Consider the following 21721-nt stretch of genomic DNA (forward strand, 5'->3'; position numbering starts at 1 on the left):
CATGGCAGGCCTGGGGCAGGAGAAGCGCCCCTCCCGACCCCAAGCGCATGGACACACAAAGAGACACGAACCTCTACATGGACACTGACACAGAGAGCTCACACTCTGGAACACAGCTTTGCCCCAGCCCTGTGCAAGCTCTTGCCACACCCCCAGGTACCAAGACCCCTTCCCATGTAGCCTTGCTCTAAAATCCACAGCCAGGAGCTGGTTATGGCCTAGGCACCACTTCACTCTCTCAGGGCACGAGGAGCAGGACTGGCTGAAGCTGGCCCCCCACCATGGTGGACCACCTGTCCCAGGCAGGCACATGCACATTCTCAACACTCCATGCTGGACTGAGGAGGCTCTTTGGGGACTGGGATGGGGAGTCAGAGGAGGGAGGGGACGGTCAGGCAAGGTTTCATTTAAAAAAGAAAAAAAAAAAAGTGGCATTGGCATTGGTCTTAGACCTTGAAGGTCAGACTGAATTGTAACAGCCAAGGTGGAGGGGCGGGGGGTGGACAGGATAAGAATAAGCAAATGCAGGGAGGTGGGAAACTGCAAGAGGCGCTGGTACGGCCAGAGCGAAGGGAATACGGAGGGCGGTGAGGGTAAAAAGATGAGCCTTGATTACCAGGACGTAGGCAACAGGGGAGTGGTGGGCCCAGAACCGAGCCCGCTGCTGTGGGCCCTGGTCTGATTCATCTGTGTCCCCAGTGCCCTGTGTGGGGCTAGGCACAGTGTGGGGGACAGTCAAGTTTGATAAATGAAAAAAGGAGGCAACCAACCATCTTTGGAAACTGAACCTGCCCGAGTCCCAGGCAGGACCTAACCCTGCAGGCAGACCAGGCGGGAGGGTGGGCATACCTGGGCAGGTGGCTGAATTGTTGCAGGGCCGGGTCTCCCGCAGGGGCCCGCTGCACAGGGTCCCATAGGGGGAGGACACACAGGAGCGGGTCCGCACCTGCAGACCCTGCCCACACGTCAGGGAACACACGCTCCACGGGGACCACTCCTCAGCCGCCGGGTCGCCTACGAGAGAGGGACAGCGTCGGCGGCACGGGGCACCTCCCAAGCACTCAGCCTCATAGGGATCCTCCTACCCTGACCCCAAGTGACAGGCTCTTATTAAGGAGGCCACCCAGCCCTGCCCACAGGCCTCACGTGGCAGAGATGTGACTGAGCTCTAGGACATAGACACAGACGGGCACACGCCAAGCACACATGCCACCAGACGCCACACAGTCGGGCCCCCGCCACAGAGGAAGGGAGGCGGGCCCGGGTTACCTGTCTGCGCCATGTATAGCCCAGGCTCATCTGCAGACCTTGGCCACTGGGTTTTCACCTTCGGTTCCTCTTCCGGCTCCTCACCTGGAACACGGAGGTGGTGGCAGGGGCTCAGCCAAGGCCAGCTCTGTCCTGCCAGAGTGGCGCAGAGAGGGCAGCCTTGCTCGCCCTCAGCCTGAGGGCCTGGAACCAACTGCAGGCAATGCTGAGTGAGGCTCAAGTCCTTGCCCCTGCCCCACCACCACCACTTCACAGATAAGGAAACTGAGGCTCAGGAGGCCACACAGGACTTGCCCACGGCCTCACAACCGTCTTTTCCTTTTCCTCCTCTTGCCTCAGCCAGCCTGGGGGAGACTGAAGAGGAGTGGCCGCTCACATCAACGAGCTCCGGGAGGCTTCTGTGCCCACGTGCTCTCCATACCTATCTCCTTTAATCCTCCTCTGGGAGGTAGGGACCAACGTCTCTGTTTAAAGATGAAGACACTGAGGACCAGAGAGGAAAAGTGACTTGTCCAAGGCCACACAGCTTGGTGAGCCTGGAGCCCAGGCTCTTTGCCTTCACAGGACGGACTCCTAAGGCTGATGCACAGACCACCCCCCAGGCCTGCCTCTGGGACACGATTCATGCCAAGCCAGGGGCTGAGTCTCAGGTCCAGAAATCTGCTCCCCATGCAGCACTAGACTGTGGCCTGGAGGTCAGAATGAGGTGCCTCTGAGACCCAGGGGCCTAGGGTGGGTGCCTACAACCTGCAGACCCTCGTCTCCGCTGCCCCTGCAGCTGGGAGAGCAGCTGATGCTCCCAGAGGCCGCTGCTGCTGCGGCCCCAGCCCCACCGGGCTCTCGGCTCATCACTCTGATTTATGTGTCTGGTCTAGGCCTTGGAAGCACCACCCGTGCTGGAGGAGGGGTGGGGAACGCCCATTCTCCAAAGCTGCTCAGACATGAGCTCAGCCAGGCCCTCTCCCACAGGCTGGGTAGCCTAGATGGGGGCTGACACGAGTGGGAGGGGAAAGACCCAGCCCGTGGAGAGACTGCTGGGCAGGTGGGAATAGCCTCTGGGACACGGCTCAGCCCATGCTGTCCCCGGACTAGAAGGGACTGCTCTCCCCCACGCCCACCCCCCACCCCAGGCCCTCTCCTATTTTCTGATAAGCCAGGTCAGCACCTAGCAGGCACTCTGGGTTTGAAGGAACCGGAGAGGACTGTGCTCTTCCTGCCCCCTGCTGCCCAGTCCGGTCTCTGCGTCCGTCCAAGAGAAAGCTCTTTCTGACCAGGCATGAAGACGGCCACCTGGAGCAAACCCGCCGGACAGGGGGCCCCGAAGTGCCACTCAGCCTAGCTTATGGTCTCATCAACTCCGGGGCCCTTCCCTCCACTGCGGCCACTGGTCCCAGAGCTCAATCTACGTTCTCCCCCAAACTTCTCCACCGTCTCGCAAACCTGGATCCCCAGGAGAGCGTTGGAGTCCAACAATCCTGGATCCCAACTGGGACACGGCCACTGACCAGCTGTGTGACCTTGGGCAAGTGTCTTTGCCTCTCTGCCCCTGTTTTCGCCTCTGTAGAACAAGACTCGAACACCCCCTACCTTGAGGGCTGACTCTCGGACTCCCCGACAGGAGGCCACGAAGCCCTTGGCACCCTGCTTGGCATGTGGTGAGTGCTCAGAAGGCAGGAACTGTGGGTTTACTTTTACCATGCCCCCTCCCCTCACAACCTGCACCTCTTCCGCACCCTCCCCTGCCACCCTTCAGGCCCCTGGGCCTCCCTTCAAATAGCATCTGCCTCTGTCAGGTCCCTGACTCTATCGGGACCGCAGAGAAGGTGCTGGTGCCGTGCCTGCCGACTCCCGAATCCCCTCACCCAGCCCTCCACCCCACCCGCTCAGCCAGTCCCCAGCCCCGGAGCCTTGTGACAAGCCGCCTTCTCCACGCCCACCCCCAGGCTGCTGAAGAAATCCACAGCTGTGCCAACTGGCACCACTACAGACTCAGGGCTGCGTATCCGCTGGGCGCCCGGGGCTTCTCAGCAGCACTCCCCGGCTCCCCGCCTTCCCCACTCCCCACCTGGGCTGGCTGTGCCAGACCTTGACCTCTCTCCTTGAGCTCATCTCTGCCCCCCCTGTCTCTCTGCAATGAGCTCCTCTATAAAGAAAGCAGCGTGGGATCCCCCCCCCACACACACACTTCTTGCCCCACCCCTCCAACTCGCAAATTCCCTGCATCTACTCCCAGGCCCAGCCCTGCATCTACTCCCCCCTGCCCCCTGCCACTTCCAGGAGGGCTCCATTTGAGCCATCCGTTAACCCTCTGGCTCAGCATTTGGTCGGCACTGTCTTTTCACAGCAGCCCAAGAATGGACCTCCATTCTGGGGGGAGCCCCTCTTTGAACCTCCTTCCTCCTCCAGCCACTGCCCTCAGCCTCCTCCTCCCCAGCACTAAGTGGTCCACAGCTGGCGCTCTAGTTTCTCACCTGCCACTCACATCCTGGCTCAAATGTCACCTCGCCTGGTAATCCACTGCAGTCTGGCTTCTGACCACATCTTACTGCTGAAACCGTTCTCGACAAAGTCATCAACGCCCTCCTTATCACTAAATCCTACGGACACTCTGCAGCTTTGTCCCACTTGACCCCTGGGTAGCACGGGGCCCTGCTGACTGTTCCTGCCTTGAAACACTCCCCTCCCTGGCTCTCCAGGTTTCCTCCTACTTGTCTGGCTCCTCTGTCCCAGTCTCCTTGACTGGTCTGTCTTCCTGCCCCTTCCCCTATCGGGCCTCCACGCTTCGCTTCACACTCCCCTCCCCAAGGTTCAAGTAGCCCCTCTGTGGCCGCTCCAGAGTCATTACCCCCAGCGCCCCACTCAGGGCTTCACTCCTGGGTGGCCTCCTGCCTTCTGGACAGGTCTACTGACGAGGGGCCCTCAAATTCAGCACGCCTAAGACAAGATTACCGCTTCTTCTCGAATCTCCACCTGCTCGTTCATCACCTCCTTCACCTGGGAAACTCCTACCTGATTTTCAAAATCCACCTCACATGGCTTCTCATTTGTGGGGTCTTCCTCATCCCCCACTCCTCAGGCAGAAGTGGCTGTCCCCTCCTCTGTGTGCCCTGTCGTCCCAGAGGATGCCATCTTCCGACCATCTGAACCTCCCCCCCTCTGTGGCCGCTCCAGAGTCATTACCCCCAGCGCCCCACTCAGGGCTTCACTCCTGGGTGGCCTCCTGCCTTCTGGACAGGTCTACTGACGAGGGGCCCTCAAATTCAGCACGCCTAAGACAAGATTACCGCTTCTTCTCGAATCTCCACCTGCTCGTTCATCACCTCCTTCACCTGGGAAACTCCTACCTGATTTTCAAAATCCACCTCACATGGCTTCTCATTTGTGGGGTCTTCCTCATCCCCCACTCCTCAGGCAGAAGTGGCTGTCCCCTCCTCTGTGTGCCCTGTCGTCCCAGAGGATGCCATCTTCCGACCATCTGAACCTCCCCGCGCCCATTGGCCCTTTGAAGGCAGGCTGTGCACGCCATCTCCCCGACCCCAGTGAACACCGGCCCAGAGGAACACCAGCAAACAGCAATGAACACACTGCTCCTAGCTTTCCCTGCCACCCCACGGGGGTCACTGGGAATTAGCACTTGTCATCCTGAGTAGCGGCTCTGCCCAGCAGCCCTCCACCTACAGCAGCCCCGGGCCTGACACCCATTTCTTAATAAACATTCTGCAGATGCTGTTCGACCTATCACAAATCCAGCTGAGGATCCCGTCATCCGGTTCCTGCTTTGGCGTCTTGACCATCATCGTGTCTGTGGCAGCCACCAGCCTGGCGTCCGGTAAGGTCAGGAAACACGGACATGCGAGACAGCAGTCTGACCCCCTCGCTGCTTCCCGTGGTCCCCACATCCTCTACAAACCGTGCACCAGCGCTTTGCGGGCCAGCCCCCACGACACAACCAGAGGTGATGGAGGTGGTTTCTAGGATCCACCCTATTTGAAAATCAGAACGTGTCCCAGGCCCAGCTCTTGAGTCCCTCTCCCGGCCTCCTGGGCTGGGCCAGAGAGGGGAGGGAACAAGCCCGAGGCTACCCAGCAGGGGCCTGCACTGACTGCCCTCCCTTGTACCCCCACCCCACTTCCCTCAGAAGGGAGGCTGGCAGTCTATTTCCCCCACGTGTGAAAGCTAGTTCTACCCGAAAGGGAGGAACACCAGGGGGGTCACCCACTCAAACAATGTTTCAGCTCAGCATATGCCATGAGGCAGGCCACAGCCAGCTCTGGGCCCACAGCTGGGGGAGTCTAAGAGGCAACTGAGCCAACAGGACAAGAAGGGGTCCAGGAAAAGGCAGCTTGTAGGACCCAGATCCTCACAAGTTCTGCAATCTATAGGCCTTCCCACCTGCGAGCCCGCCCTGGTGTGGACGGACCCGCTTCCCCAGGACACGCTACCCTGCTCTACCCCTGAGGACCTCCTCACTGTTCCGTTTTGTTTTGAATGAGGTAACACTCACTACACAAACCCCCTATTGCCAGTCACCGTGCACCTCGTTTAATCCTAACGAGGATGGGTTCTCCCATGTTACTGATGAGGAAGGAGGCTCCAGGGTCGCACGCTGGAGACAGGCTGCGTGGCATTCGAAGCCAGGCTTGCCTGACTCCTCCGGAGCCCGTGCTCTTTCTACTGAGCTGCGCTGGCTCTAACAAAATGCAGTTGGAGCCTCCTGAGAGATGGCTTTCTTAATTCCCATAGGACCCTGAGTCACTCCCTCATCCCGCCAAAGCCCCTCACACTTGCTACTGTTATCCTGTTTTCACGCCACCTTCTTATTGTTCCTTTGCACATCCACTCCCCCACTGCCCCCCCCCCAGGTGAGCCTGATTCTCTTCTGCAGCCTCCAAAGTGATCCTCTGGGAGCCCAGCGCAAAGCGCACGAACTCCCCTGCTGAGGAACCTTCAGTGGCTCCCCACTGCTACCAGTGTAAGCCTCTGAGCCTGGCATGTGCCGGCCTCTGATGCCCTGTCCAGTCCTGTTTTCCTCTCCCCACCAGGCAGCCAAGCACACTGCAAGGTCATGTGGACCAGTGGGAAGGGCATGGATTAGAGAACCAGAGACAGAAGCAGATTTGATTCTCAATTCTGCCAGTCTTGCTGTGTGCCCTTGGGCAAGTCGCCTCACCTCTCTGAGCTTAAAAATCTTCAACTGAAAATAAAGAGGACACGTCCTACCACAGGTTCAGAATTAAATGAAACAAGAGATATGGACCGCCTGGAATACAATAAGCTCTCTGTGCAAAGGGACTGCCCCCTCTCTTGTTATCCACCTGCTTTCCTCCCTGAGATTGGTGTTCCCTCCCCCTTGCAATGCCCTCCTCTACCTCCATCTGCCAAAATCTTCTACGTGTCAAATACTGCCTCCTCCAGGAAGCCTTCCCAGGCTGACCACACAGGGGTTTTGGTATGCTGGCCCCTTCTCCTGTGGCTGAGACCCTAGATTGTCTTCCACTGCGGCTGAGAGTAACCTAGGCTCATCCCTCTTGTGGGCACTAAGGGAGGGTATCAATCTCCCTCACTCCTCTTGCACAGAGGGCCCAGCTCTGAGCAGCCAGACACAAGACAGGCATTCAGCAGACATGGGCCAGATATCCCTGAGGGTTCCTCCACCCCAATCACCAGGGGCCACTCTTGTTCCCCCCTTGCACCGGCAGGCTGGGTGGGCACAGGGGCTCTCTGCCATCTGAGCAGGACGGTAGGCGCCTGCTCCACCGTGCTCTGCAGACCCTGCCCCCCAGACTCCACACAGTCCAGCCCCCTCAGCCTCCTTTGTCATGAATATGTTAAAAATAACCACGATAATCATCACTTCCACGGGGAGAGCAGTGCAGATTTACAAAGCAGCCAGCCCTCCCAGGGCTCTCTACATCCTCCCTGAAGCTGGCCCTGGAGCCCTGAGTAGGCACCAACAGATCCCCTTGAAACATGGTTCTGTCATGTCCCTCCATGGCTTCCCACCCCCAGCAGTGCTTCGTGAACCCTACAGTGCCTTAAAAAAAAAAACCCGGGGTGGGGGGAGAGGGAGGGCAGGGGCAGAGAGAGAGATGGCTTTTGAAAATTCCAAGCTCTACCTCTGCAGTCCAATGCAACTGGGTATCCCTGTGAGACCAGATACTCAGCCAGAATGCCAGTTCCCCCCCAATGACTCCCTCCCCCGAGCTGCTGGCCTATCTGCCCAGCCTCTCGACAGAGCTAGCTGGGTCCCTAGCTGGGTCCCTGCCACCTCCCCCCACACAGCCAGGAGCTCCTCGAGAGCGGGGACCACAACTGACTCATCCCACCTCCCCCACGATACCCAACTTCTTGCTGGCTTGAGGCCTTTGGTCAATGGAGGCGGGGGTCCCAGTGTCTGGGGATGGCAGTCAGAACCTTGGGCCCATCTCCCACCACCGGGGCTCACACTTCCATGTCTTTGCACGGGCTGCTTCCTCCTGCCAGGTTTCCCAAAGCATGCAGCAGGAAATGAGTTGGGGTGGCTCACCAATGTGCCCTTAAAAAACCCTGCATCATGGACTGGGGCAGTTACCCCTTCTAGGTCTCTTTTAATTAGGGTGACTTCCTGCCAATACGCCTGGGGTCACCGGGTTTGTGCCTGCTGCCATGACATAATTAATAGGACCCCTTCCCCTGCTTTAAAAACCTCAAAAATGTCCCAGTTTAGATGATAAATTATATGGTTGCCTTACTTTTAATCCTTGCAAATGCATGCAAGATAAAGTCTCCGTGTAGTCTGAGACTTTCACACACCGCCAGCACGTGCTCATTTCTCTTTCTAACAAATCGACAAGAAGGACGAACGTCTAGCTAGAATTTGCTAACATCGCTTTGTTTTCACTGGGGCTATTTCTTCTGTTATCTTTTGCTTCAGATAAGTGATACTCTTTTTCCAGGTAGGATGTGAAATTTCTTCCTAATGTATTAAATTTTAGAAGTGATTCGATGTAAAGAAAAATTCCATGGGTAGTGAATTCCTATTCACTCCTCAAAACCCAACTCAGAATCACCTTCTGTAGACTGCCTTCCCACCCCTCTGTGGTTGAACCCCGCACTCTTCCTCCTCCCTTGACATCTGGCCCAGGTACATCAAACCTATGGCACTAAATTATGACAACACGCAGCTATTTATCAGGGATTTACCATGTGCCAGGCACTGTACTAAGCACTGACCTATATTCTCTTGTTTCATCTTTATGATCACTCTGTGAATAGCCCAACTATCCCAACTTTACAGGTAATGAAATGGCAGGTGAAGAATCCTGCCCACGGTCGCAGAGCTTAGTCAGTGGTGGGGCTGGGAATTGAATCCAGGGCCAGGAAACTTCAGCCTGTGGCTTTGACCACCACTGTATACCTAGTGGTCGCTCTCCCCGATCAGAGGGCAGGAGGTACATCTGGTGCACCTGGGATCTCATTCACCCAGAGCCAACCCAAGGCCCGGCACAAACTCCACTCCAATAAAGACACGGAGATGTGTGTGATGGGTGGGTGGGGACTCAGTCCCTGCTGAGATATCTGGGGGAAACTGGGTCCCACTCCCCATCCTGTGACAGAGCACACAGAGCTCCAGAAGCACAGATCTCAGCTGGAAGGACCTTCTAGGAAATGTACTGAATGTGCGAGGTGCCCCCTCCTCCTACCATGAGAGAGGCCTGGCCTCCCCGGTGTCTGAGCACCAAACGGACAGGTAAGGTTGCACTTCCCACCGGCGGACCAGGCTGGCCGAAAGAGGACAGCAGGGCCTGAGCACCGGGAGGAGAATGACCAATCTAGGACTAGGTTGGGCAGGTACAAGGAGCTTCCTAGAGGAAACGGGTTGAGCAGCCCTGGGAAAAATGGGAAGTTATGGAAAACCAAGGCCAAAGGGCATTCCAGGTGAGGGAAAGGCCCGAGCAAAAGCAGGGAGTCCAGAAAGCAGGGGCTCAGGGGCCAGTGAGAAGCCCTGGTCAAGGGTAGGATGGAATTAGAGGGAAGGCTGAATAGCAGGTGGCAGCTGGGTCTGGAATGCCAGGCTGAAGAGTCTGTGCCACGATGGAGGGTATGGGGGCTGGATCTGGGGAGTGATGCACAGATTACTGGAGGCCCCGAGGCCCCCGTGGGGCAGCCCATCGTCCAAGTCACCCAGCAGCAGTGGCGGAGTGGGGATTTGAACTCTGGCCTCCGGAATGGGGCCTGGGTGATGGGGAGGCGGGTGAGCAGCAGCCAGCCAGCCAAGGATGGGACAGCACCTCTGAGGAAGGCAGGGAGTGTGGGAGAGGAGAGAGGAGGTTCCCCCAGGTGTCAGTCTGCACAGCCATCCCCACTGGCCAGTGTCTCGTCAGGACCGGGGAGGGGTCAGCAGGCAGGAAACGCAGGGTGGCAGCACCACGGCTTCACCGCGATTCCTGCTCCCTGCCCCCCACCCCGGCCTCAGCCAGCATCCGCTGGGCTCCTTCCTGCCTGCCTTCCCTTTCTTCCTCTCTCCCCACTTAACAGATTGCGGCAGCAAGATGGCACAAATTTATGGCTCAACTCACCAAAAATAACAAGAGATCTATCAAAGGCAGTTTGCGTGAAATTAACAGGCGCCTGTACCCTCTTGTCAAACGCACTGGGCTCTGAGGCGGGCCCAGGCACTCCACCCAGGCACTGTCCCCCAGTGCCACTCTTCCAGCATGGACCCAGTCCCACTCCACCTGGCCTTGCCTTCGACTGATTCTATGCAGAGTGTCCCAGAGAAGGGGAACACGGCTCCCCTGCCACAGGGCCTGGCAGAGGGGCTAGGACGAGGGTCTTACTCTTCCTGTTCACCGCCTTGCCCACCAATCTCGTTCTCAATCTGGCAGTTCCACAGGTGAGCCGGTTCTCCCACAGCTGGTACATGTGTCCAGCTGGCCCAGCGGGGAGGAGGGGGTCCTGCCAACCAGGCACAAAGGGCCCTGAGTCCTGACGGTGCCCTGTCCCTCGGATGCCCACTGCCACATGGAACAAATTGAGACATACGCCCACTGTCTCTTGCCCCTAAGAGACTGGGCAGAAGGAAGGAGATGGCAGAGAGGAAAGGTAAAAGCCTCTTGCCTGCCAGGGGAGACGAAGGGGCTCTGGGCACCAGTGTGCTGGACAAGATCACTTAGGATGACCAATGCCACATCACCCCCTGTAACTCCCCACAAGGGCCCTCCCTGCAGGCAACCCCATGGAGCAGCCTGAAAACGTGCCAAGCAGGACAAGGAGCAAGAGCAGAGGTCAGGCGTGGAACAGCTGGGAGCCTGGGACTCCCAGCTCAGAGATAATACCAGGCCTCGTGCCCAGGGACAGTCAGCACCCAACCTCCACCCATGCTCAGTCCCAGAGGCCCCCGCAGAGGCTGTGATGATGGAGACAATGGTGGCCTTCCCATCACCAGCCCTCTCTGACCCCCAAAGTCACTCCGACTACCAACCAACTCCTGTTTCCGGCTTCACCAAGCCCAGCTGGCTGCTCCTGGCTCTGTGCTCCACATGGCAGCCTGCCCAGATGGTGCCCGCCCATGAGGGCAGAGCCTTGCTCCGTCCACTGGAGACCACTGGGCCAATGGACCGCAGGGAAAGCCAGACAAAAGAGCCTGCCCTCTGCTGAGCGCGATGGGGGAGGCCCCCACAGAGTGACGGGCAGTGGCCGCCAGGCAGGAAGAGTCATAAACCTCCTGATATACGCCTGGCACTCTCCGCCAATGTTCGACAAAGAAGCGAAATTCAATTTCTTCCTGCAGGCACTAAATCCCAGGCCAGCCTCCAGGGCCTGTAACCTGCCCACGGCCTGGCTGTCACTCGGACGGCTTCATCGACCGATGTTAGAGGCCAAGCTGGCCAGGGGGAGAGGCCAGAGCAAGGCCACTGGGCACTTGCCATGGATAGGCACGGTGCCAGATGTCTCACAGGGGAGGTTGAGAAGTGCCTCCCCACTGCATTGGGAGAGGCCACTGTCATGATAACTGGCCCTCTAATTAACTCAGAGATATCTCCCCATTTTACAGATGAAGAAACTGACGCCAAAAAGATGGGATCCACTCAAGGTGATAATAGTCAAAGGCAGTGCTCAACTCCCGGGCACTGGCCTTCAAAGCAGGGGTGGGGACAGATCATATTCCTCCAATACTCCTAGCAGCCCTCACACAAGACCCCCTGTGTCCCTGTAAATCCTCTCAGGCCGATCTCCATGGCTCTTCTGACTTCCATCCCTGCGTGACATCCTCATGATGGGAGGCCAGCACCTCTTATCCCAAATGGGGAAACTGAGGCCAGGAGAGGGAAGGGAACTCCCTTTTAGTCCCAGAGCTGGGGACCAGATCCCAGCTCTGCCTCCCTCCCACCCCCACCCCCTGGCCAGTCACTGGCCCGGCACTGTTCGGCGGGCACACAGGATCCGGATGAGGGCCTGGGGGCTTTGTAGCTGCAGGAAGGAGGGTCGGCAGAAAGTGGCTGCGGTGAGGGGGCCGGGGTGGGAGCGGGAGCAGGCAGGGCTCAAGGGCTCGCAGAGCTTTTGCCCAGTCAGCAGGAAGCTCTAGCAGCTGTGGCAGCCTCGGTCCCAGAAGACATGGGCCCAGAGGGGGAGACAGGGGATGCTGGGAGCGGAGCTAGCCCAGCCCTCCAAGGCAGCCTCGAAGCCCAGTCCTCTTCACCCAGGCACAGTCTTCTGCACCTCCCTCTGCCCTGACCCTGGGGCCACTGCCAAAAATCGCCGACCCGTGTGGGCAGGAACATGTCCCTGCTCCCTGCCTGCTCTCCAGCCTCCAGGCAAACTTGTCGACTTGGCACACACTGCTCCCTCTGCCCGGAGAGCCCTCACCACTTCTTTGGCTTGGCTGGCTTCCACGTGTCCTTCAGATCTCTGCTTGCGCCTGTATCACTTCCTTCAGGAAGCCTTCCTTGATTGCCTAGTGGGAGGGTCCTCTCCCTGGGTTCACCACACTGCATTGTCTCATCTCTGCCCCCCATTCACCTACCCAGACTACAAACAAGAGTTTGGGGTTAGTGGGGTCTAACCCCAATCCATTTCGGGGACCCCAGCACCCGGAGAAGGCTGGACACAGAGGGGACACGGGCGAAGAACTACGCAAATGGCCTGAGGATCTGCCAAGACGGGGACCAGAGCGTACCCTCAGCCCTGGGCACGCCCACCCCACCGGGGCCCTGCTCTGACTCACCATATCTCATCTCGGTTGTGAACAGGTCATTGCTGCTCCCTGAATGCAAATCGGCCTCAGCAGGTGGGGCCGGGCCCCCAGGCACCAGGGCATTGGACAGGGTGTGGGCAGCAGGCGGGCCCGGAGGCGCGGTGGTGGCCGAACCAGCCCCCGCCTCCCCGGGGCAGCTGCAGCCTGGCTGGGCGAAGCCACAGGCCCTGCCAGCAGTGCGGCCGCACTCCTCACTCCAGCGGCACAGCACGCCACAGGTGAACTGGCTGGAGTTGTTGTTGTTGATGAGCAAGACCTCGACGAAGCGGAAGGCCAGGGCAGCGGGCGCCAGCAGGCGCGGGGCCTCCGAGGGCTCTGCCGACAGGCACAGCTGCACGAAGTTCTTGTCGAAGTGCAGGAAGGTAAAGGGGCCCGAGCCGCCACACAGTTCCAGCCCCGCTGCCTCCTCCTCCTCTTCTGGCCGCCCCGCCTCTGCCTCCGCCTGGGCCACGGCTTCCTCTGGGCTAGGCCGCAGGCAGGTAAAGTTGACCAGGTAGTGGTCCAGGGGCAGCAGACGGGGGGCAAAGTGGGCGCACACCTGCTCCTGGCGGTTGAAGCGCAGGTAGAGGGAGTACTTGGTGGGGTCAGGGTTCTCCAGGGTCCAGGAGCAGCCTGAGGCGATGGTAGGAAAGAGGTCCTGCAGTGAGAAGGCCCCGTAGAGCACGCCCGAGGCCAGGGCGGAGCAGGCGCTGGGGGCAGGGTCGAAGGCGGCGGCCAGGCGCAGGGACAGAATCACAGATAGTAAGAGGGGACAGGCTGGGGTCATCCTATGTCCCTTGCCCTGTGGAGAGAGACAGTGGTCAGCAGCCCCAGGAGCTGCCAGCGTGGGCTCTGAGTCTCCTGTGGCAAGCTGCAGGAGAGGGCCTGGCGGTTAAGGCTCTGGAGTCGCCCAAGTCCACCTGTGTGATCTTAGACAAGGGACGTGACTTCTCGGAGCCTCAGTCGCCTTACCTGTAAAATGAAGGCACGTGGGAGAGTGTCTGGAAGTCTGTAAGCCCTTAAGAAACATCAGTTGTTGCCTCTGTTATCCTATGATTCCTCAGTCAATCTCACCAGCCACCGGCATCTTGGCCTGACACTTGGATCTCGCCTCATCCCCACCACCCAACTTAAATTCTCCAGAACTGTTGCTCTCAGTCGCAGCGTATCGTGATCAGTTGTGAGCCATGTCACGCATAATCCAGCGGTAATTGTCAAAGGAGCAGTGTTTGACAACGATTTGCTTTTTTATAAATCAGAGCAATTCAAGGTTATTCCCAGAACAATGTCGTTCTCACTCACTTGCTTTGCTGAGTGGGAGAGAAAGGGGAGGAGTTACCACTGGGGTGCCAGGGACTGCGCACAACCCAAGCCATGCCCATGGAGGGCATCACAAGTATGAGCGTCATGAGTATCACTGCTGTGGATTTCCTGGTGGAAACAAGGGGAGAGGTATCTGCAAAATGGGTGCAGTATTCCCCTTAACCCCTTTACCCTTCCTGCCATGGGTTATCCTCCAAGGCCTGGCTCAGGGTCTGCTACCTGGCCCCCCACCCCCACCCCACCTCCGGAGGCCACCAAGCCATCGCCCAGCTCTCAGCTCCCACAGCCCTTTCCTGAAAGCCCATGCCCCCCAATCATCACCTCTATTCCCTGCTGTCTCCCCAGGGCTATCTCACTCATCTCAGGAGTGGAGACCAGAGTTCACTGATTTCTCCCTCCCCGCAAAGTGCTACATACACTAAACCAAACCCCCAGAAGGCTGCAAAATTCAGGAGGTATGAATGTACTCTCCATGCGTGGGCAGGCAACCAGGACCCAGGCCATGCCCCGACAGACACTCAGGACGGTCAGGGCCGAGTGGACAGAAGCTGGCGGGCAGGGCACCTGCAGGTGCCTTCCCACCCACCAAGCCAGGACAGAGCCACTGCCCACAGCCTGTCCACACTGCCCGCAGCCTGTCCACAGCGCTGTCCGGAAACCAGAGCCTGGCACCTGGGCTGGCTCAACCCTGCTCCCGGCCCTGCCCCCTAAGTGATCCATGCTGCCTCCCTCCTCCATGCCGGCAGCATAGCTCACAGCACTGGATGGGCCCCTAGAGCCTGGTTGCTCCACATTAAAGGAGAAAGGATGAGGCTCCAAGAAGGGAGGCAACCTGCTCAAGATCACACAGAGTGGTCCAGCTGGGACTGGAGCCTGGGACCTGAGGCCCCAGCCTGGGGTTCCCTCTCATCCACCAATAGCGTCTTGCTCTGTCCCCTTCCTTGCTCAGGCTGCACGCCCAATGGAGAAGCCACTGGCTCTGGGAACTGAATCACAAACATAGGATAACTCACAGGTGTGGCTAGATTTTCCCAAGACGTAGCTGCTCCCCAGGCACAGATTTCCCCTTAGCTTTTTAGGAGCCTCAATAGTGGTTGGAGGTGGGGGTGGTGAGAGGGCAGGAATTAGAACCCCAGAATTCCAGCCTCTGTGCAGCAACCATGGAACTCCTCACTCCCCCAGATCCCGCACTTGCCCCTCCCCAGCCATAGGGGGAAGGAGGGGTGGGGGCTCAAGCTCCAGGCAGGCTCATTTATTGGGGAGGAGCGGCCCCACCCTCCCCCAAAGACCCGCCTGGAGTTATCCGACAAAAGTCAGAACAGGCTGTGTCTCCACTGCTCCTGCCAGAACTGCAAAAGGGACACAAGACCCCTGGCCTCCCCCGCCCCCACATCATGCCTGTCCCAAACTGTTCAGCCCGCCCAGCCTGCTGCGGCACCAGCGAAGCCAGTGGCTGATGATGACTGACATCCAATCCCCCCGCTGCCCCCAATTATTTTTAAGCAGGCTGCAAAATTCAGGCCATAGCTGTAGCTCAGCAGAGGGGAGGTGGGGGCTCATTATAACTGGCCTCGCCTCCCCCACTTAGAGCAAGGTGAGGAACACACACACACACACAGGCTTGAACATTGCTGTGCCATGCGACGTGCACACAAAAGCATGTATGCACAGATGCATGTATAGACAGGTGTTCACAGGCATTCAGCATGCACACAGATCAGTGAAGCCACAGATGAGTGAATTCACGTGCACACTAGGGTACAGGCACTCACGTGTACAAGGTATAAAAGAGCCAGACACTCGTACACATGGAGAGAGATGGAAATATACTCTCTAGTGTGAATATACACAGGCATTTGGTTCTTTGAGGCTTAGCATATGACAGCTAAGTGGCAGGTGGGGTCTGACTTGCTGTTCCCTCCTTTGTGTGTTCCTGAAGCTGGGGGCTCAGACCACCCCCCCCAACCCCACCTCCTGGGCCTCAGCTCCTCCCTCCTCCATAGCACCAATCCATCAAGAAGCACTAGGTCCACATCCTCAGAGCCACAGCCTGGCTTCTCCAGAATTGAGCCGCCTCTAAACCCTGACCAAGCCCCCTCCTCCAGACAGCCCCTTCACACCAACTTGGGAATTTCACCCTGGGTATGTATTACCCTCGTGGTTCCTGCTATGACATAAGACCTTTGGGGGCCCTTTTTAAATCTCACTCCACATCCACAAAATAAGGCAAAAAGCCCAATTCCAAGTCAGAGAGACCCTCTCGTGGGAGGGGACCCGGAAGGATCCTTGCCTCCCAGGCAGCCGAAGCGGTTATTAGCCATGTTCAACCTCCCTGAACGGAGGCAAGTTCCCCTCTCTGTGGAATGGAGACCATGATCCCTGCCCCCAGGATTACACACACTTTCTTGTTCAGCGTCCCAGTGAGTTCCCAGCACAGAGCCTGGCACAGACAGGGTATGCACACCTTCCCTTCCCCCCTCCCACGGAACCTCACAAACTCTCCCGGCTTTCCTGCTGAGCTCCACCGCTATCTCTGGGAAGGCCCTTTGGGTTGAGCCATGTGAATGGCTTGGCCACCTCCAAACCCAAACAGCAAGATCACATACACGCACCAAGAGCTAGAGACGATAGGTATGGAGCTCAGCTCTGAGGAAGAACTTCTGGCGTCAGGAGGTTAATGGAGAGGATAATCTAAAAGCCTCCTCCTTCAGGACCTCACTGGGCTGAGATGGGTGAGTTGCCCATTGGCATAATCTCAGTCTTAGGGACCCCCTCCTCCAGCTACCTCCACCGCATGCCTGCCGCCCGCCAGCAAACTTGAGAATGCCACCCACCCTGTGTCCTAGCACACTGAGACCCCCTTCCTCCCAGACCCCGCAGGCCTGCTCAGCCTCGGGCTTCCCTTCTGCACTAATGAGGGAATAGGAGGCTTTCGCAGCAGCTGTAAGGGAAAAGACTGGGGCTGAGGGGGAGGGGGGCGGGGGGCACCTCAGGGCAAGGCCTGGGTCTCGGGGATCCCGGGGATCGACCCCCTTGCGCCCTGCCGGCTGGGAGCAGCGCGGCGCTGGGTGACCAGGCGCTCGGAGCCCAGGGCCGCGGTCGGGGGAGGGGCGGCGGGTGGGGGAGGGGGCGCAGCAGTGCGCACGTCGGTCGCGTTTATCCACCTGGCAGCTCCAATTCGCCCGCCCGTCACTCACCCTCCGCCTCCCGGGCGCTCGCTGCCGGGCCGAGCCCAGGCCGACACGCGGGCGGGGACCCCCCACTCGGGGCCTTCGGGTCCCCTGCCCCTGCACTGGCCGGCTGGCAGGGTCCCCAAGGACCCCTCTCCCGGAGCTCTGGTACCCAGGAGGGCGCACATTTCCATCCAGCCTCTGGAGCTGGTGGGCAGGACCGAGGGGAGGGGGGTCCCCCCCCCCCCCAGTGCGGCCCCGCCTTCTCCACCTGGCGGAGCCGGCCACTCCTCCTCTTTCTCAAGGGCCTTTCGGTCTGGGGAGGGGGCCTTCCGCCCACCAAGAGAAGGGAGACCGGGGTGGGGGGTGGGGGCGGTGCCTCGAGGGCGGCGGGGGAGGGGGCGGTGACTCAGCCGCCCTCCGCCCGCCTCCCCGGAACTTTGCAGCAGCTGGAGCCGCCGTTGCTACAGGAACCGAAAGCTTTTGTTCCCCAATGTCAGGGCTACCCGGGCAGACTGGAGGCTGAGAGGCTGCCACTCCCCGGTGGGACCCAGGCCCAGCCACACTGCCCAGAGGACTTCCGGCCCAGCAGAACGCCGTGGATTCAAGCCCTCTCTCTTCTCTCCCTCTTACCTGCCCTTCACCAAGCCACTCACGCCAAAGCCAGGTTTCTTCAAACTCTTGGGCCCTCAGCCTGGGTCGCCCCCTAACTCTAATCTGAAGCACTAACTGTCCTGGAAAGTTCCCCATGGCGTCTTACCTCCTGGGGAGAGGTAAGAGGCTCCTCTGTGCACCATGTTCTCCTCTGTGGCTGATTTCCCACGTGCCCTTCCCCCCCCCCCCCATTAGGCAAGCCTGCCTTTGGGGACCTTGACCTGGGTTTCTTCCCTGCATTTTTCCTATCTCCCCAGTCTCCACACTGGAGCCAGGACCTCAGAGACCTTGGCCTGGCTTTCACTGATGCCCCTCTGGCCAGAGCTGATCCCAGAGCAGTCCAGTGGGATGGTGAAAGATGGGTGAGGGAGGGAAGAGACTGATAGTCACAGGCTCCCTGGACCCACTCTGGGGAGCTAAAGGTGTTTTCTGGCTTTATTATCCTGGGGGATAGAGTGAAGTCACTAGAACCTGTTCTGCACTTCTCCTCTGGGAATAGTAGAGTGGCAAGGGGCCTGACCTTGGCCTTGAAGACGAACGCCCAATAAGCCAATCATTGTTGAGCACCACTAGATGCCAGACACTCTATACAATCTAATTTCATTCTCCCAGAAACTATATGAGGCATTTATCACTGACCCATTTTATAGAGGGCCAACTGAGGCTCAGAAGGGTTATGTAGCCTGCCCAGGTCATACATCTTTTGAACCCAGGTCATCTGACCAAAAGCTGAGTTACTAACTACTTACTCAGCTCCATTACCTGGGGGTTGGGAGGGAGAGAAGAGGGCAGAGACCAGCTGGAACCTTATTTGGGGACACAGAAATGCCTACCACACACAGCCACCCCAGGCTAGACCTATCCCTTTCTGAAGAGTGATGGGGGAAGGGAGAAGAGAAGAGAAGAGAAGAGAAGAGAAGAGAAGAGAAGAGAAGAGAAGAGAAGAGAGAAGGGGAAGAGAGAAGGGGAAGGAAGGGGAGGGGAGAGGAGAGGAGAGGAGAGGAGAGGAGAGGAGAGGAGAGAAGAGAAGAGAAGAGAAGAGAAGAGAAGAGAAGAGAAGACAAGAGAAGAGAAAAGAAGAGAAGAGAAGAGAAAATCTGTCAATCTTGGTCCAGGGAAGACCCTCCCTCAAGCCTCACCACCACCACCATCAGGGCATACCCAGTACAGAATCCATACTGACCCCTGTGGCAGCGAGGGAGACACTCCCCAGGTGCCTGTTCTGCCCCAGGGCCAGGTGGACTCTCCCCCACCGTCTACACCATGCCCAAAGTAGACCAAGCCCACCTTTGCCCCCACCCTTCACCTAGTGGAGACTGCCATGGGATACACAGAGGCTCTCTGGGGACACCCGCCCTAGCGCAAACAAACCCATCCAGACCATCTCAAATCCAGGGGCTAGTCTTCCTAGTCTGTCCCTGATAGATCAAAGGGCTCCGGAATTACCGCTGAGATGAGCCCTCCACCCCACCCCACCCCACCCTACCCCACCCCACCCCACCCCCAGAGCATATGGCCTGACAACCAGGACTGTTCCCGCAAGGCTAGCACGAGGGGGCACCCGGCCTCGCCCGCCAACCTCCTCTTCCCCAGGGACTTCCCACTGCCAGTCCCGCAGCCACCGCTGCTGCTCCGGCTGCGGAAACCTGGGGTTACCCGCGGGAGGAAAAGGAGCGGCGGGTCCAGGGCTGCGGGCAGGGGGCGCCAGAGGACGCCCAGGGGCCCGGCCGGCAGCTGGCGAGGCGGGCAGGCGGGCAGTATCTCTGGCCCGGGAGCCCCTCCCCCCGCGGGCACCAGACCCTTCGCCCGCTCTGCACCCGCCGCGGCGCAGAGGACTTCCCTCGGACCGAGCTGACTGCGGGAGTGGCCGCCAACTTCACAACCTACAACCCGCCCCCCCACCAACCGCCGCCCCAACACGCCAGCCCCCAGGGCTGCGGGAGGGTGCGTGTGGTGCCCGGCTCTATGCCCCAGGGGTGGGAAGAGAGGGATGGGGGATGGACAGACTCTGACCAAAGATGGACACGGGAGTCAGGGATGCAGGGCCAGCCGAGATCCCGGCCGGAGAGGAGGGGGCTCAGATCAGACACGGGGGACACGGCCCCAAGTCCTGGGTGAGGGGGAGGAGACTTGCAGCAGAGATTGGCGAGGGATAGAGAGACTCCGGGCAGATATGGGGGAGGAGGCAATCGGGACAGAAATAAGAAGGGAAGCATGGTCGGGGTACTGGCGCGGGGAAAGGCAGTAACTGTGGGCAGACAGGGATAGGGACGGGTAGGACTCTGGGCAGAAATGAAGTGAGTGGAGGAGCAGGGTCCGGCATCCAGCCGAGGTGGGGGGGGGGGTGGATTAAGGTGGAAGACACAGTCGAGCTGCAGGTTGGAGAAAGGGGCTCTAATCAAGGTGGGGGGCGCACTGCCAGGATCCAGGCTAAGATACGGAGAGACTCGAGACAGCAATGGGGGTAAGGTCTGGGTCAGGATTGTGGGGGAGGGCTTTAGCAGAAATGGGGAAGGGGATGGGGGTGGAAAAGGGACTCACCAGCGATGAAGGGGGCCTCGGCCCCAGGCTTCGAAGTTCCCAAAGAGACAGGAATGGGTAGATGCTGAACGAACACAGTTCGGGAGGGGGAAGATTCGACCGAGATGAGCTAGGGGAGCGCCCCGAGTCCGGACCGGTGCGGAAACTCGGGACCGCGCCGGCAGGTTCTCGGTGCGGGGCCGGGTCAGGGTCTGGGACCGAACACTCACCTGGGCGCCGTCAGCAGCAGGAGCGGGGGCCGGCGCTGGCGGAGGCAGCCACGGGGCGCAAGTTTGCCATCCCTAAGGCGGGGGCCTGGCCGGGCGCGGGGCAGCTCGCGGCAGCGGCGCGGAGGGCCGAGGCTCCCGCTCCGCGGAGCCGCGGGTGCAGAAAAGGCGCCGCGGAGCAGCGCGGGGCGGGCGGGCGCCGGGCCGGGCGCGGGCTCCTGCCGCCGCCTCCTCGCCGCGCCGCCCCCCCCCCCGCTCCCCGCTCCCCCGCCCCGAGCACCGCCCGCGCCGCGCGCCGCCTCCTATTCGCGGGTGGCGGCCGCAGCCCCGGGCTCCAAAAGCCGGCGCCGCATCCTCGGTCTCAGAGCGCCGCCGCCGCCGTCACTGCCGCCGCCGCCGCCGCCGCCGAACCCGGTTCCTCCGGCCGTTCCGGCCGCTGCCCGCAGAGCGCGCCGGGCCGAGTGACGGCCGAGGCGGGACGCGGCGCCTGCGCGGGCTGGGCCCGGGAGGGGGCGCGCGCCAGGCCGGGCGCGAGGAGCCGCGGGAGAAGGGGCGGGGGGCGGGGGCGACGCGCGCCGCCTCCTGTTAAAGGGGGAGCAGCGCCAGCCGAGCCGAGCGCACCCTCCTCCTCCCCGCCCTGGGCCCCAGGCGCCGGCGCGGGAGAAGCCCCGGGTAAGCCCCCGCCCCGCCCGCGGCCTCCTGGACCGCAGGATGCGGCGATCCGCGACGCCCCTCCAGAGATCCCCCGGGCCGGAGGCAGCTCTCGCAGCCGGGGTCTCTGGGGCCCTGGGGGCTGAAACATTTGCCCCACCCTCCCCCGTATGCATTGCAAATCGCATATCCCTGTGCATGCAGGTGCCACTCCTGTGCGCTGAACTTTGCATATGCTTATGCACACAGGTGCCCTACGTGTGCACTGCAATGTTGCCTGGCTCCGTGCATGCAGTTGCTACACACATACACAGCGTGTTAACATGTGTTCAGGTCTTGAATGCATGTTGCTTGTTCCTGTGTGTAGAGATGCTGTATGTGTGCAAGCTTATAAGTGCCACATATGTGCTGAGTGCTGTGGGTCACCTGTATGTAGGAGCCACACATGTACGCTGCAGTGTGGCATGTTTGGTGCATACTCTAGTGTGAACTGCAATGTTGCATGTCCCTAGGCACGGGGATGCTACACGTGTGCAGTGTGTTACATGTTTTCCTGAGCGCCTGTCTATTCCCACAAGTGCCTTTTCCTGTGCCAGGGGCGCCCCCATGTTGCATCTGTTTGTGTAGAAGCAGCCGGAATGTACAGACCTGCCCCCTCCCCATCCTGGCACTGTGCAGTTGGGTGGGGCCAG

General features: G+C 59.7%; 1 protein-coding gene across 7 annotated transcripts in view; it reads right to left on the reverse strand.

Annotated features, from left to right (window-relative positions):
- Window positions 1-20458, reverse strand: part of ADGRB2 (adhesion G protein-coupled receptor B2) — a 36717-nt gene extending 16259 nt beyond the window's left edge. For 4 of the 7 annotated variants that reach the window (XM_030327402.1, XM_030327400.1, XM_030327401.1 and 1 more), the window contains exons 1-4: window positions 20382-20458; window positions 12476-13286; window positions 1270-1353; window positions 850-1014 (exon numbers count right to left, since the gene is read on the reverse strand). In XM_030327402.1, coding sequence (XP_030183262.1) covers window positions 850-1014; window positions 1270-1353; window positions 12476-13271 — 1045 coding nt within the window. In that variant the 5' untranslated portion in view covers window positions 13272-13286; window positions 20382-20458. Of the gene's footprint in view, window positions 1-849; window positions 1015-1269; window positions 1354-12475; window positions 13287-20381 lie in introns of those variants that run through there. The other 3 variants (XM_030327403.1, XM_030327404.1, XM_030327405.1) reach the window with 3 other exon arrangements.
- Window positions 20459-21721: the final 1263 nt, after the last annotated feature.

Source organism: Lynx canadensis, chromosome C1 (assembly GCF_007474595.2).
Source record: "Lynx canadensis isolate LIC74 chromosome C1, mLynCan4.pri.v2, whole genome shotgun sequence".
Classification (NCBI taxonomy): Eukaryota; Metazoa; Chordata; class Mammalia; order Carnivora; family Felidae; genus Lynx; species Lynx canadensis.